Source organism: Meles meles, chromosome 2, assembly GCF_922984935.1.
Source record: "Meles meles chromosome 2, mMelMel3.1 paternal haplotype, whole genome shotgun sequence".
In the NCBI taxonomy this organism is placed as follows: domain Eukaryota; kingdom Metazoa; phylum Chordata; class Mammalia; order Carnivora; family Mustelidae; genus Meles; species Meles meles.
The window spans coordinates 186,031,763-186,048,794 of NC_060067.1; the positions used below are offsets into that span (position 1 = coordinate 186,031,763).

A 17,032-nucleotide genomic window follows, 5' to 3' on the forward strand; every position below is an offset into this window, starting at 1 on the left:
TTTAGATGAAAAACTAAAGAATTAATGTAGTTATTTAAAAATAATACTAAGGGAGTTATTTGTGTCAAGTCTACATGGTTATGGATTGAATCTCTGTGTTCCCTCCCCGCAACCCAAATTCATGTGTTGAAGCCTTAACTCCCAATGTATTAGGAGGTGGGGCCTCTGGGAGGTAATCAAGGTTTTATATGAGGTAAGGAGGGTGGAGCCCCCATGGTGACATTCATGCCCTTTTAAAAAAAGGACACCAGAGCCATGTGAGGACACAGAAAGAAGATGGCCATGTGCAAGCCAAGAAGAAGGCCTTAACAAAGTACCAAATCTGCTGGCACCATGATCTTGGACTCTCCCACCTCCAGAACAATGAGGAAAAACATGGCTGTTGTTTAAGCCACCCAGTCTATAGTACCAAACTCAACTGAGACACCTACTTATTAAGCAGGTCAATATCTTTAAATTTTATTTAAGTCTGCAGCAGTTATAAGGAAAAACCTTTAAAATCCTGTCAGGTTAACTGTGTCTCATATAGCTCAATTTCCAATTTTCAGCTTGCTATTGATGGTAAAGGCCAATGTGCTCAAATGTTTTAAATTAACGAAGTAATATCATCTACTTGAAATCTGGATTAAAAGGGAGGCAATGGAGTTACGGGAGGCATGAATGCGCCCAATCTCATCTGATCTCAGAAGCTAAGCAGGGTCAGGCCTGGTAAGTACTTGGATGGGAGTTACGGGAGGCAGAGAAACCACTAATGTGTTCAGCAAGTTATTTCAGTGCCCAATAAACTTTAATGTAACCGCATATCCCTTATTTATCTATATAGCTGGATAATTCTCATCATTGTCCACAAAAAGGAGTATGCAATTTTCAATTAGTTATAATAACAGTCCCAAGAAACAATTACTTGCATTAATTTATATTTGACATTATAAAGTGAATTAAAACCATATCGTTTTTAGCTTGTGTTCAGAGTGATAGAGGAGTTGAAGCCTAAGGTTTTAAACAGAAAAGATGACTTGGGGGAAGTACTGTTTTAAATCTGAGCATAAGATAAAGAGCAAGAATTCAGGAAAAGTCCTCAACAGTTTTAAGGAAATTACTATATGTGGGGGGAAAAAAAACACAAATCTTTTGAGGAAATACTATCTTTTCAAAAAAACTTAAAATCCTAGTATATCATCAATGGGCAGAAACATAGTAATACTGCTTCCAACTCTCTACACAGAGCAAATATTTGCTTATTAGTTATGGCACTCTTATCCATGAAAATCCATGGAGTTTCCACTGGAGTTGGCATAGAAAAGAGATGTATTTACTATCCGAGGACCCCAGAATATCTTTTATAATGGTTCTGAGTCAGGTCCTTTAAGTAGTGAATTCCAAATACCTAGCACATTACGTCCTAACTATCCTAGCAGTTTGCCATCCAAGTCATTCACTGGCTTATGTGCTACGTGGGGGCTATCTGGAGAACAGAGTACTGAAAATGCACCATTTTCCTCACTACTCTTTCCCATTCCCCACATTCCTTTACTTTATTCAGAATTTTCTTTCTAAACTTGAATACATTAAATTACATTTTTTCCCCCCTGGACAACTTTTTGTCCAGGCTTCTCTTCTAACCCAAAGACTTGATTTATCATGTATTTATTTATTTTAGGGCTCTGTGATCTGACTGCAGTCTGGTTTACTGAATGTCTTGAATAAACACAACAAATTTTACTAGATGTCTGTTGTGAGTCAATTCCTATGATGGACACTGGAAATATACTATTTTACACCTTATAATCTATCATTTATACATAATTTCCAGTGTTTGCGGACATGTTTTAATAGAGTTTTATACCTCACTTCAAAATAACGTGTTACATTTAGCTTTTTAAGAAAGCTAAAAACCAATTATCAGGTAAATTCACAATTTATAACTACTTATTTAACTTCTGTTTACTATATACTGAAGTTATAGCTATGTTAATTAATCATTATCAGCTTACATCATCAGTGGTAGCAAGGCTTTCACTGGGGGTAAGTTCTGAGTTTGATGCTATCCAAGTACCAGAATTCACTGATTTTACATTTTCTCCTTCTTTTTCATGGTTCTCAGAAATATGTCTGGATACTATGTCCTAAATAAGAAAATAAGATCGTTACTTAAGTAAAACATTTATTTTTTATCACCAATTTAAACAACAAGCAAACAGAAGAGCGAATGAATGCTCCTCACCTAGTATATTATGAGGAAGAAATAACATTAATGATAAAACACTAAAAAATTACTCAGAGAAAGACTTTATCTAAAGGCTACTGGAGCTGTACAAGAAGCTGTAAATAAAATGCCAAGAAAGCACATGAAAAACAGGTAATACATATGGAACAAAATGTACTTCAGTCTAAGAAAGCAACCAGATACACTCATGAAGGAAATCGGTACCAGATAGGATAGGAAAAAGAATGTTAGGTACCAGATACCTGCAATGCATATAAAGCCCTTTGTCTCAAGTAGTCTGTATTAAGTAGCTGAAGTTCATGGAAGAGTTCAATTAGAAAATGCGGACGAGATTCGTTTTGAGAAATTAATGTAGCTACTTCAGAATAAATAGTATCCCGCAAAGCTTCGAACATGGAAAAATCACTCCCAGTTTCTGGAAGATACAAAAGATCAGGTTAAAGTTAACAATGATAAAATACATTCCTGGCAATTTCTTTTAGCTTGTATCATCACTCAGGTTTAAATTACTTAAAAATCAAAACAGACTTAATTCTATTTTAGAACTTTTAAAGTAGCAAAAGAATCTTAAAAATTATCACGATAAAAATAATCTCAAAAATATCAAGATATATACTATGTATTAGAGAAATACTTAAATGCATGGATAACATTACCTAGCATTACATTACTCAGACCATATTTATTTTTCAAAAAAATTGGCTGGAAAATTTTACACATTTCATAGGAATAATCAGTGGAAATCTTTCAGAACTTGAATGAAATAAACTGCAAATTTATTTATTTTGCTAATAAGAACTTTGTTACAAAAAAGGAAATTCATTTAATGTTTAGAATAAACTGAATGCTCGCAATAAAAGCTACTATTTTAAGGTCTAATTAGGTCTACTAATTTTCAAATCTCAGCTAACATGCTGTATTGATGGAAAATGTTTTGAATGTTAACACAATAAAGGTAAACTTTGCTAGTGTCTTATTGCCACACTCAGCAGAAGTTGGACCAGGCATGACTCAATGCACATTTTCAGTTTCACAGAATCTAGGCATCACTCAACAATTCTGCTACATATATATGTTGATAACACAGAATTATCACTCCTAGAGGTATATCTAAATACCTTTATCTTAAGAGTGAAAACCAGAAACTGTCCCATTTTGAGTTCTCTATTTAAAAAAAATCTCGGGGGCACATGGGTTGCTCAATCAGTTAAGCATCCGACTCCAGATTTAGGCTCAGGTCATGATATCGGGGTTATGAGATTGAACCCCACATAAGGCTCCACACTCAGTGTGGAATCTGCTTGAAAGTTTCTCTCTCTCCCTCATCCCCTACTCGCTCCCCCACCCTGCTCTTATACGTGTGTGCACACTCTCACTCCCTAAAATAACTAAATTCTTCAAAAAAAAAATCTCTAAGTAGTTCTTCTAGCTATTAAACTCTGTACCCTTTCTAGAGTAATAATAGAACCAAGGGTAGTTAAATATTCAAGTTCCACACATATCTGTGACAAGTTTCTAAAAAAGAGAATTTAAATGTTGAAAGTATTAATATACTGTGCTTTTAAATACACAAAAATCATAAAGATTTAATTCACTTTTTATAAGAGAGGGTAACGGAAATGAGGCCTAATGAAAAAACTTCCTACTAACTTACATCTTACATCTTAACATCTTCAGGCCATAATTTCTGCAAGTATAATATAATAATAAATATGCAGTTTCCTATCTTGCCTCATTTATGACTATAAAATAAAATAAAATACTAAAGTTCTCTTACTAGTTTTAAAATGTTCAAATGTGATATTATAAGCAGGAACTGAAACTCTCAGTAGGAAATCTCTACTTAAAGGAAAAACACAGAGAAGATATGATTTAATACACAGCTTCCAGTTTATATACTGTAGTTTGACCAGGTAAATTAGAAAATGTTTATTATTTCAAAGAACAAAGCATACTTAATGACATCTGCCATTCCTCTATATGTGATAAAATTATCATTCCAAATAATGTATCAATAAAGATGATTAAATTATCACTGAATAATGAATGATGCTGAACACATGCTTACTGCCCACCCTCCCCCCAGCCCTGCAATAGACAGGTGGAAAGTTTTTGCCAGTTTCTCCTCCTGAACTAAAATCCATTAGTGTAGGCTAGAAAAATCCTTAATCTCGGTCAGGTTTCTCTGAATCCATCTTATTTTTATCCTCTCTATTTTTCAGAGTTCTTTTCTCTAAGAAGCATCACAAATATAATTCAAACTTTGTGCTAGACCCTTATTTTTTTCTTTAGATCCTCCTAAAGATTCATAACAAGCTTTTATTTTTCACTTACATATAGTGCAGGAGGTGTTAAAGAATATCTGTTAATTCTAAATCGCACAGAACTGTGTTTAAATACATAGTGTACAGGGACACCTAGGTGGCTCAGTGGGTTAAAGCCTCTGCCTATGGCTCAGGTCATGATCCCAGGGTCCTGGGATCAAGCCCCACATCCCGCTCTCTGCTCAGCAGGGAGCCTGCTTCCCTTCTTCTCTCTCTGCCTGCCTCTCTGCCTACTTCTGATTTCTGTCAAATAAATAAATAAAAATCTTAAAAAAAAATATGTAGTATACAGACAAAAACAGTATTTTGGAATCTTTGTAATTTTCCATGCATTTATTATTTATCATGGTCTTTGCATGTCACTGATTTTATGTAATGGTTTATTGACTTTTTTTCCGTAGATGTTGACTAGTAATGAAAAATAAGCAAGTACAACAGAAGTTACAATACTTAACACTGTAATAAATCAAAGCTAGGAAAAAGTAACTTTTTATTTCAAAAAATAATGCTTTTATGCATTTAAGAATTATAAAATAAGTAACTTCAAATAAAACAATCAATTATAAAAAGATGTTCTATTATCCTTATGAAGTGTTGGTTATGTTACATACAGTAACTGAAAATGAAACAAGAAAAGCAGCTAATTTTACCACCCAAGTAAAGAATTACAAGTGAAAGTCTTCAGTATTTTATCAATATGAATTCTCTTTTACAGCCAAATGACATATATACACTAAGCTATATCTAAAAAAAAAAATAATAATTATAAGAGCAATAAAACTAAGGATATTTAAGACTAATGGAAAAAAATTAACAAAAAGTGGACACCAAAACTAAGCAGATTGTTACCTGGCGCTTCATTGCATGCATTTCTGTTAGACTGCTGTAGTATTCTCCTAGCATGTGCTGTAGGAAAGGGCAGACATAAGGATGAACATAAAATGTGTATGAATAGTAAAGACAGGGTCCATAATATGAGTAAGTGAACTTAAAAAAAAAAAAAAAAAAGGCAAGTTTCTTTAAAATTGTTTGCCTCAACTGAAATGTTATCACAAGGTATGGTTTATAATTTATTTTTAAAAAATATTATTAGGGAAAATATCAAAAGATTTGCTATAAACATACACAAACAATGTGACTGATGATGACTGTCATAATAAACTTCTGCCGTTCACTCTTAGAAGCAAACACATCACGGTGAACCTCCCACACTCCTGAGGGAGGAGAACACTGTACAATTCAATACTAGCAGTCATATATGCTACTTTCTGGTAGTCATATAACAAAAACTACTAGTCCATGCTATAAACAATTTTAGAGTAATGATTAAAACTAAGTCTTTTTAGAAAGCGAGTATGTAAATACACAAAGGGTATATTTACACAATTTAGGTATTTTTTAGAGCATCAAAATTCAAATCATTGTATTTTTTCTAAGTAACAGTAATAAGGTCTTAAGTCCTATAACCGACTATCCATTATTTAGGTAACTCGATAATCCAATTAATAAGCCTTTCAATTTAGTGCCCCTCCCCAACCTCCACCAACTATTTATTCCTTGAAGATCTCACTATTTGATAAAGACAGTCAAAGAAGATAAAAATTGTAAAATTTTGGTAAAATGCTAAGGTCGCATCAGGAAAATTGATAGTTTCGCCAAAACGATCTAGACTTAAGAGAAAGCCAGGATTAAAACTTCCACCCTGACATTTCTTAGCAATATGACCTTGAGGAAGTCAGTTCAAAATACAAGCAAATGTGCTGTTTCTGATTACAAAAGTAATAAATAATCGTTATGAAAGCTTTAGAAAATATAGAAGTCTAAAGATGATAAAATCACTATTAACATTTTGATGCATTTTCTTCTAGTCTTTATTCATTCTGATTTTTTGTTTAAACAGAGTTGGAATCATAGTTCAGATAACACTAAATCCCAGTATTTTTTCCGTTTTTGTTTCCTTAGCATAGATAAGTACAATTGCTGGGATAAGGCCATGAAGTTTGAAGCTTTCCAGAAAAACTGTACCAGTTTATGTCACTAGCTCTTTATGATGCTGGGAAAAAAAACAGGGATATTCCCTGACCATGTTTCCTCATCTGCAAAATGGAAATAAAACCAATTCTCGAATGAGAAAAATAATCTAATTTGTAAATAGTAAAGCATAATACAAATGGTAGCTGCCACTCTCACTTTTCACGAAGGATCTTACTGACACCTGACAACTGAGGGTTTCTATTTACTGCCTCCCTCTCCATGTTTTTTTGAGATGTACCTGTTCTTTATAAATCAGGAAATTACCAGTACTTAAAACAGCGGCAAAATGTAACTCTGTTCATTCATTCAATTAACACCTAGTAAGTGCCTACCATGTGTCCAGTACTATGGCAACATTCAAGGTATCACCTGGTGCCAAGGAATTCAAAAAAGGTGACGAAGACACTTAAGTAAATACTATATAAATGTGATATGGGCAACAGAAGAGATTTACACAGGCTACAAAAGAAACAAAAAAGGAGAAAGGGAAACTTCTCTGGGCTTCAATTTGATGCAAATTCAGAATTGCAGAATTAACAGTTTATTTAAGATTCCAATAGAGAAAAAGGTTTACAAAGAGCAAAAGGACTGGAGGCAGAAGAGACACCTGCTGAGGTGAGAAACAGCAAGATAGCTATAGGAAAAATTTAGTACAGTGCCATGAAAGAGGCAACTTCAAGTCAGAGAGGGTGGGGAGAAAGAGTCTAGAGATACAAAAGGGAGCCAAACTCTGCTGGCCAGATGTTGCATTAAAGCACTTGGACTCTACCCTGCAAGCATGGTAAAACCAAAGTTTTTTTTTTTGTTTTTTTTTTTGGACAGAGAGAGATCACAAGTAGGCAGAGAGAGAGGGGGAAGCAGGCTCCCTGCTGAGCAGAGAGCCCGATGTGGGACTCGATCCCAGGACCCTGAGATCATGACCCGGGCCGAAGGCAGCGGCTTAACCCACTGAGCCACCGAGGCGCCCAAAGCCAAAGATTTTAAACAGGGAATGATATGATTTTATATCAAATTCTTATTCAGAGAAGATTTTTAAAATTTCAAATCAGCTCCAAATTAATGTCAACTAACTCTGTTTAAAATTTCATCAAAAAGTGTCGAAAGCTACTACCAGAATCCTAAAAAATGTTTCCAGTTTACATTTCTTGATATCAAGGAATGTATACTGTAATCTTCTAGTACATATAACCTTGCACATGACAAAAAAGTGTGACAGACCAATTGCTTTTCAAATCTAAGATGAAGAAGTCCTTAGATTAAAGCAAACCAAAAAAGAACATACCTGAAGATATTTCTGTAGACCTACTACATTTTATTATTTTTTCCAGCTGCTCATGATTCTTTCTGCTGAATACTTTTGCTTGAACAGGCTCTTCAGTCTGGGCTGAATGTCTGTTCCTACTTTTGCAAGGTTCACATGTGCTAGACATACTGGCACTTTCATACCCTTGAGTAAAAAAAGTGACAACTGTTATCAGTTGCAACTAACTCAAACTCAAAGGGAAATTGATTTCCATAGTGAAATAACACAGGTACTCAGTTTAGAATGCTGTATAAATAGAAAACAGTAAATACAATGTCTTATGACAGCCTTTGGAGGATGGGGTAACAGTTAATATATTCTAACAATTCATCATCCTTTGACACCACCTTCATGAGTACATCCCAACTCAAACTATACTGTAGACCTTATATGATCCAAATTCTCTACTAGTCTCCAAGTTAACCACTTTTCAGTTTTAGGAAGTACAAGAAAGAATCACATCCAATCTACATAAAACGTCCTTAACAGAGTGAAGAGTAATGGGCATTAATCAGGTATGTCTGCCTTCTTATAACCTGTATGCAATATGACTTGATTTAAGATCTTTTAAAGGTTATATATATATTGGTCTAAATTTTCCTTACTGTATGGCACAAGTTTGGAATTCAACTTTATTTTGTTTCACATGGATACTTGGTTATACCTACCCTATTCCCAATGAAATAAAATGCAACCTTGGTCAATATATTCAGTCTCCAGGAGCACCTGGATGGCTCAGTGGGTTAAAGCCTCTGCCTTTGGCTCAGGTCATGATCCCAGGGTCCTGGGATCGAGCCCCACATCAGGCTCTCTGCTCAGCAGGGAGCCTGCTTCCACCTCTCTATCTGCCTGCCTCGCGGCCTACTTGTGATCTCTGCCTGTCAAATAAATAAATAAAATCTTTAAATATATATATATATATATATTCAGTCTCCGTATTTATTGAGGTTTATTTCTGGGCATTCTATCTGCTTAATTTATCTATTCCAATGCCATCTTCATTCTTTTAGCCAAAGAAGTTTTACAGAATGCTTAAATACCTGGTAAGGCAAGTCCCATGTAGGTAGTTTCTTTTCTTGGCTATTCGTAGACATTTGTCCTTCCCTATAAGCTTTGAGATTTTTTTTTTTCCAATTTCATAAACAGTCCATAGGGATTCAAAACAGAATCACATTAAAAGCACTTATTAATTCAAGGAGAACTGCTATTTAATAATTTTACATAACTTTTAAGAACACAGTTTTGTTTTTCATACTTGTTCAATCTTGCTTTGTATTCTCCAAAAATGTTTATAATTTTTTATAGATCTAGTACTTTCCTTATTAAAGTTATTCCTAAGGATTTCCCCCCCAATAGCTTCGGATACTACTATGGGAAGACTATTTCCCCCCACTTCCATTCTACTGAGTGTTCCTAAGATACAGAAAAATATTTGCATACTTATTTCAAAACCAGCTGCTGTACTAATTTACTTTGTTAACTTTACTAGCTATTTTCCAGTATTTCTTGGGCTCTCTCAGAAAAAGTAAAAAATTTAATTTCTTGTCATAATATTTTCCAAACAATATTAGATAACGATGGTGGTAGAGAAGGAATCCCTGACTGATTTCTAATTTTGACGTAGATTATATTTGGAGTATTTTCATTTACAATGTCATTTGTGACTGGCATTAGCTAACAGCTTTCATTATTTTAATTATTAAGTGACTGTCTACTTAGATGCATTTTACTTGTGATTTTTATTAGAACTGACTTCAAATTTTACCTCATCTACCGCTATGATTATATGACTTCTGTCCTTCAATTTCTTGACATGAAAATTATGTTGACAGATTTGCTGATAATGAACCATGGTTACATTTCTGTAATAAACCCTATTGACAACAGTCTGATACTCTTTTTGATATATGGGAGATTAAATTGGCTAATATTTTACTTTTGAATTTATATTAGTAACTGAGATTGATCTACGGTTTTTTTTTTTTTTAAGATTATTTATTTATTTGATAGAGAGACAGTGAGAGAAGGAGCACAAGCAGGGGGAGCGGGAGAGGGAGAAGCAGGCCTTGCGCTGAGCAGGGAGCCCGATGTGGGACCTGATCCCAGAACCCTGGGATGGTGACCTGAGCTGAAGCCAAACGCTTAATGACTGAGCCACCCAGGCACCCCATGAAAGTTAATTCTTTTTTTTATATATATAATTTTTTACTTGTTATTAACATATAATGTATTATTAGCCCTAGGGGTACAGGTCTGTGAACTGCCAGGTCTACACACTTCACAGAACTCACCATAGCACAAAACTTCCCCAATGTCCATAACCCCACCCTCCTCCCCCTGGCAACCCTCAGTTTGTTTTGTGAGATGAAGCGTCTCTCATGGTTTGTCTCCCTGATCTACTGTTTTCTTTACTGAACTGTTATCTCCCCTTTTCACCTTTCCCTATAAAGGTGTCTAATCTGATTTGTATGTTGTTTCTGTTGTTTTCCTCAGGTAAGATGCACCAAGATCTTTTCACTGTGACAAGTGAAGGCTCTAGTTTAAATATAGGATTCTTGAGTTGCAGTACTTTTTTTGGACATTACTTCACGTTCTTCTATTTCATCTGTTGTCTGATGTCAGTTTGGTTCTTTCTCATTGTATGAAATTTGTTCTTGCAGTCTGGAAGCTTACTAGATTTTTACTTTTTCCTTGGAATTAAGCAATTTTGTCAGAATATACATAGAGGTATGTGTATCTTTTACCCCTTGCCTCCTGGCTGGACAACAGTTAGGTGTTTTGATCTGCAGTCTTCAGTCTTTCTTCATTAAAGATTCCCCTTTATTATTATTTATTTCATTAGTGCCTTTCCACCTGTTTTTTTCCTCCTTTAGTATTCCCTATATATCATATCTCCAAGATTTGTCATTGAGCCTCTAATCATTTTCTTCTTGATCTTATCTTAGTATTTTCTGCTCTGTACAATGGCGTTAATTCTTCCCCTCAATTTTCTAGGCCAGTAATCTGGGACTTAATACCATCCTCTTTTTTGAACAGTCTAAACATTAAATGTGAAAATCATTTTTTCTAGTTCTACAGAATTTGTTACAGCTCAATCTGCCTAAGTGTTTTTTATGATTTTGTTCAAAAGTGTGTATTCTTCAATAACTGCTTTTACTCGATTTTACCTGTTCTAGTGTTCTGCTTCTGTCTTCTCTCTGGCTACTGGTCCCTCTTACATGCATTTTTACATTCACTGGGCTAGTGAGGACTCATATCTGCCCTTAAGGCTGGACCCAACTGCTGGATAGCTGCCCTGGGCATGCTAACAGTACTCTTGGAAGTCTCACTCCTATGGTAAAGCAGTGTTTTTGCTACCAAGTTGTCAGACATCGAGATAGTTAAGAAGAAGCTTCTCTATTCAGTCTCCTCGGCTGCAAAGGCAAATGCTCTCCCAGATGCAAGGTAGTGGGGATGCCACCTACTTGTACTTTCCCATTAGTAACTTGAAGTGACAAACGCCTGCTATTCTTGGAAGGAAGGGAGGTGTCAAGAATAGGAGGGGCCTGGATGTTGGTCCGTCAACCAAGTTTTCTCCGGGAACGGTAGAGCTCTGATCTTCGCCCCTGACATTCACCGAATGAGCCAACAGAATCTAAAGCTTTGCTATTACAGTCTCCAGACCAAAACAGCTGCTCTGCGAACAAGTAAGCTCCCAATATACTGTCAGTTTACTCTCTGTCATATCCAATCTGGAGTTCACCTTCCCTTTTTATTTTTAAGGCCATCATTCAAGTTAGGACTTTATCATCTCACACTTGGGTCCTCATTTCTTTTTTGGTCTCTCAGACTGAAGTCTAGCCGCTCTGATCCATTCTGCCTGAAACATACTACAAAAGGAGCCCTCTTGGGTTACTTTTGACCTTACCATAAACAGGCTCAGCAATAAGGGTACACAACTGCCAAAAGTAATAGATAAATAGAGAATCAATGAAGGTTAATGATACCTCAGAGTTACACTGGCGAGGCCAGCTAGTCTACCACCACCACCACCACCGAACAGTCATTAGCGGAAGGGTGTGACTCCTATCCCATTCATCACTCTGCACCTTGCACACAATCTGTTTTTCTCAGCACCAGTGGCAAGACAGTCAGAAAAAAGAGTACTTCTAGTTGTGTCTCCACTTTAGGGACACAGCTCAGCTGTGTCCTCTGGTGGCACCCTGGAGACCCTACACATATCCACAGAGGCCACGAAGGTAAAGACTGAACTGCAGCTGAGCCTAAGTCTTGACAGAAGGCCTGATGATCCTCCTGGAGCACAGAACACAAGAACACAGGAGGCTTGGGAGGAACTGCTACTTGGCCATCTGTAAATCTGTCATGAAGAGGTTCTCATCTCCTCCTCATTTCTGAGGAAAGGGGAGGAGACCTTTCTTTCTCACACTCTGAGGACACACCTCCAGACTACAGAGTGGACAGTAGCTACAGCACAACACTGGCTCCTCAACAACAGGGGTCCCACCACGCAGGCTGTAATGGTCACCTAGCCTTTTTTGGTTTCAGTCTTCCTCTTGTGGACTGCGGGACAAAGAACACAGGGAGCGGGGACTTCCAGCTACCCTCACTTTCTCTGCCTATGTAAATAATCAGCTCTCTGAATCTAAAAAGGATTGTCTCTTTCCTGGCCACATCTGTCAGGCCTTGCCCTTCCTAACAATTGGCATCCATTTCATCTCAATCATCATTCATAGACAAAGGGAAGAGAAAAGAAATGAAAAGACTCAGGGATGGTTACAGTACATTAACAGTTCTATCCAACTTATCAAGAAAAGAATGAGGAAGATCTAGATTATATGATCCCACTGCTCTCTGATAGCATCAAAAAAGGAAATGGACCCGGAAGAGTGTAGCCACAGGTCTGATACCTGAAGCACACAGAAAGGCAAGGAAACATGTTCAACTCAAAGTCTGAACTGGAATGTAAGTTTAAAAGATGATTATCACTATCACTTAATTTGTAAAACCTTACTTCACATGCAGCGATATGTAACTTTATATATAAAGACCTTCTAAAGATTAATATACATTACCATCAGCAGAAACAAAGTTTAATGAAGATTTAGTATGCTACCTCTGAAAACTGTCCCCAAGTGCAAAAACATATATAAACAGTTCGATCTAGTAGATCTGGAACATCATAACTGGCTGTGCTGCCTCTCTCAAGAGAGCAACTCAAGTCCCACCACACTGGTCTATTTCTCATATCCTATTGCCTTCCCCAACTGCTCTCATCTTCTTTTCCCACCTCTAAACTTTTTTTCATTGTTACTACAGTTTAGAATGCCTTCCAATATTCTCTACATCCACCTATATTAAAGACTAGTAAATATCCTATTTTCTAAGAAATCATGGCTATTCCTATCCCATAAAATAGCAGTGGTCTAGATCAGTGCCTCTCAGACTTTAATGGGCACATTTTCATATTGAAAACATCTAGAATCTTGCTAAAATGCACACTGAAAAGCAATGTGTATTAATTCATTTGGTATAAGGTGGGACCCAAGAGTGCATTTTTAATAAGCTCCCAGATAGATACTGATGCTACTTGCCCATGGTTCCCACTTTGGATAGCAAGGGTTTAGCTGACTGATTTGATTTTGCTACATGTTAGCTTGACTCTGCATATATTAGTTAGACTCTGCTATCAAGTCTTTGATTTGTGTGTGTGTGTGTGTGTCTTAAAGTAGGGCTTTCACTGACAGATCATCTTGAATGCCTGTCGAACAAATGTGTATATTATGTTTCTGGCAGGTATTTTTATACTGGTAATGAAAGAGAGCACATAGATCTGAACATCGATCTTTGCCTTGAAGCAAAAAAGCTGAATTATATATACGGAACCGTAATTCCTCAAAATAAAGGGGGGTTTCAAAAATAAATATACCAATTGTTTCTAGGTTTAGGTAGATATGGCCATTCGCTGGCTTAAGGGTTTCCTAAGACCCTGCTACCTAGAGTGAAATTCACAAACCAAGATCAACAAGACATGGAACCTTGTTAGAAATACAGACCTTTGGGTCCCTACCCAGACAGAATCAATCTGCCTTTAAACAAGATTCTCATGGAGAAAAATTAAATTTAAGAATCACTGTCCTAGCACATTCAACTGGCTGAATGAGAAAATGCTATAAAATAAGTTATTAGTGTTTCTCCATTTATTCATTTGGCCCAAAAAAAGCATTTCTGTTGGGGTAAGGTAATAGAGATAGGAAGTTCAATGAGTTACCCAAGGGGCCACTCTCTAAACATGGCCATGGTTCATTATCTACTTAAGTGTTCTCTGGTGGCACCAAGAGCAATCTTGGAGAAAGCAGAGTAGTTGGATTTTAATTCATTTTTATCACTAATCTGCTACATAAAATCAGCTCCTCCCAAACCTATAATGATAAAATATTTTCAAAGATAATAACATGTGTGCTGAGAAAACTATCGTCCCTGTTAAAATTTGCTTGTTTCACCATCGAATCAGACTCTTCAGATGGGAGTAGTGGTAGGAGCCAAGCACATGAAGGTTATAAGAAGAACTGAAATGAAATAAAACAGCAGGTAGTCTTTCTTACATCCAGTTTTCGTCAGATTTTTCAAATGTTTCATTAACCAAAAATGGCTAATATGAATGCTGCAAATGTTTACAAGTGGATTTTTTACCATAGGGTTTCCTAGGACCTCATATCCTTGCATATATTGGGAGCTTCCAAGAGAGTTAGCTGTATGTGGTGACTTTTCAAACTTTTCTGATTATAAGTCTTAAATACTTTGTCCTTAAGCACTAAGTACAATCTCTTTGAACCCAGAACCTCTCAAAAAGCTGAAAAGCACCCTTAGCAAACTTAAAGGAGGATCCTTTAACTCTAATATTCCAGATTCTAGTTAATAAAACTATTTCTACCTAGCATTAGACTTGAATAAATCCTTCAAAATTCGAAAAACCTATTTTTTTAAATGGCATGAAGTTAATACAATTAAAAGAACTTTGATAAGCTATCCAATGACAAGATACAATAAAATAAGGGTTAATGTTTCACCTTATTAATTTAATTTCCTTAAGGACTAAGAGCAAACTTGTTTTAAAAGTGGTTTCACCAGAAGTCGTAACAAAGTGCGGGATGGAGGATAAGACTTTAAAGAATGTAAAACAGAATGTAAAAAGAATAAACAACAGTAAAAATTCAGCCCCTTGGCAATCTTTAGTATCCTACAAGATTTGCAAAACATCTTCTAAGCTTATAGTAACCACACACACAGGAAATAAAAGAATATCTACAACATTAAACCCTATTTGATAAATTTTATATAAAAACTTATGAAGGTGACTAAAAATAACTTTATTCAACTAGGCCTAGAACAGTGCTTATCCATTTAGCCACAATGAAATGAAGTATGTATGTCAACATGCCAGAATAAAGTTATCAACATTTACACCGATCAATATTCAACAAATTTTGACACTTACCAATATTTTTAACTCTGCTTTTCAGCTGAGTAGAATGCCTTTTCTTACTCTTTGATTTAGGAGTTTTATCTTTAGATGCCAGGCTGGCCTGTGCAGATGCTTTCCTTGTCTTGAATGTTTTGGTTACTGTTGTTGGATCCACTGGGTCAGGCATACTGCTAAAGCTTTCTAATGACTCTTCATCAAACTGGCGTCTTCTCCGGCTGGTGTCTAATTGATTTTTGCGATTACTATTTGTAGTTTTCTCTACAGACACTGGAAATCCAGTCTTGATAAATGGTTTTTCTACATCACCTTCTTGGTCATATAACCATGGTGTCCTTCTGTTTTCCACCTCCTCTTCAGGCTGTTTTTGATTCCTTACCAATGAAAATAAATTTTTACAGATATGATGACAGAGTTCTATGTTTACTGGAAAACTGCAGATATAGTAAATAGATTTAGGCAAATAAAAACATCAACAGGCTCTAAAACATTTTCACAGAAATATGCATTAAATATGTAAATATTATACAGGTTAATGTACTTAAATACTTTAAATATTGAGAGGGAGAATCTTTTTTTTTTCTTTTAAGATTTTATTTATTCGAGAGAGAGAAACAGAGTACAAACGGGAAAGGACAAAGGGACAAGCATGCTCCCCACTGAGCATGGAGCCCAACAGAGGACTCAATCTCAGGACCCTGAGATCATGACCTGAAGTCTGACGCTTAACTGACTGAGCTACCTAGACATCTCAGAGAGAGAATCTTAAGCAGGTTCCACACCCAGCGTGGAGCCCAAAATGGGGCTCGATCTCACCACACCAAGACTTGACCCGAGCTAAAATCAAGAGCTGGATGCTTAACTGAGTCACCCAGCGGCCCCTTTAAACTTTAGTATCAGACCCTTCTCACTAAACCATTTTCACTGGCAAAAGCTGCAAACAAAAGATCTAGCACTCATGATGAAAAAGAGTGGGAAAGAAAAATTTTAAAAAATGATGGAATATACAAAAAAACAAAACACTTGGAGGAACAGCTGAGAAAGAATTGTATGTAGTAGAGGGCTTGGCAATATACACAAATCTGTGTCACCAAAAGCAGTTCAAAATAGAACTGGAATTGGTGAAAACAACTGTCCATTGTTTTGGACAATGGACAACTCATTTTGGACTATGGCAACTCATAATTTATTCCTCCATTCATTAAGTACAGTTTAGTTCTGTTGGTCTGGTGTCATTTTCCAAATTTTATCTGCTAAACACTGACATCATTTAATATGTTAACAGGTATTTACTGACCATCTGAATTTGGCAAACAAGAGACAAAGTTAAACACATCTGCAAGATTTCTCAAAACTTTAAACATGCCAATGTCCTATACAAATGTCTTAGAAGTGAACACAGTGAGCAAAATGTCCAAAATTTTTATCACAGAACCTGACATGAACAATAGTGTTCTGAAGAACATGATTTAGGAGACACTGACCTCCAGGTTTCAGATTAACACAAGATTAGCAAACCTATAGTCTGCAGGCCAAATTCAGCCTGCTATCTACTTCTGTATGGCCTGAGAGCTAAAATGATTCTTTTTTTGAAAGGGAAAAAAAAAAAGGATTTTTAAATTTATTTTTAGAGAAGGGGGAGGGCAGAGGAAGAGGGAAAGAAA

At 36.1% G+C, this 17,032-nt stretch overlaps 1 protein-coding gene across 15 annotated transcripts in view; it reads right to left on the reverse strand.

Moving 5' to 3' along the window:
• PCM1 (pericentriolar material 1) overlaps positions 1-17,032 on the reverse strand; it is an 86,768-nt gene that overhangs the window by 21,489 nt on the left and 48,247 nt on the right. For 6 of the 15 annotated variants that reach the window (XM_045988819.1, XM_045988810.1, XM_045988869.1 and 3 more), the window contains 5 exons: positions 15,384-15,742; positions 7,868-8,032; positions 5,401-5,457; positions 2,470-2,642; positions 1,995-2,126 (listed from right to left, as the gene is read on the reverse strand). In XM_045988819.1, coding sequence (XP_045844775.1) covers positions 1,995-2,126; positions 2,470-2,642; positions 5,401-5,457; positions 7,868-8,032; positions 15,384-15,742 — 886 coding nt within the window. The remainder of the gene's footprint in view (positions 1-1,994; positions 2,127-2,469; positions 2,643-5,400; positions 5,458-7,867; positions 8,033-15,383; positions 15,743-17,032) is intronic. The other 9 variants (XM_045988889.1, XM_045988912.1, XM_045988927.1 and 6 more) reach the window with 2 other exon arrangements.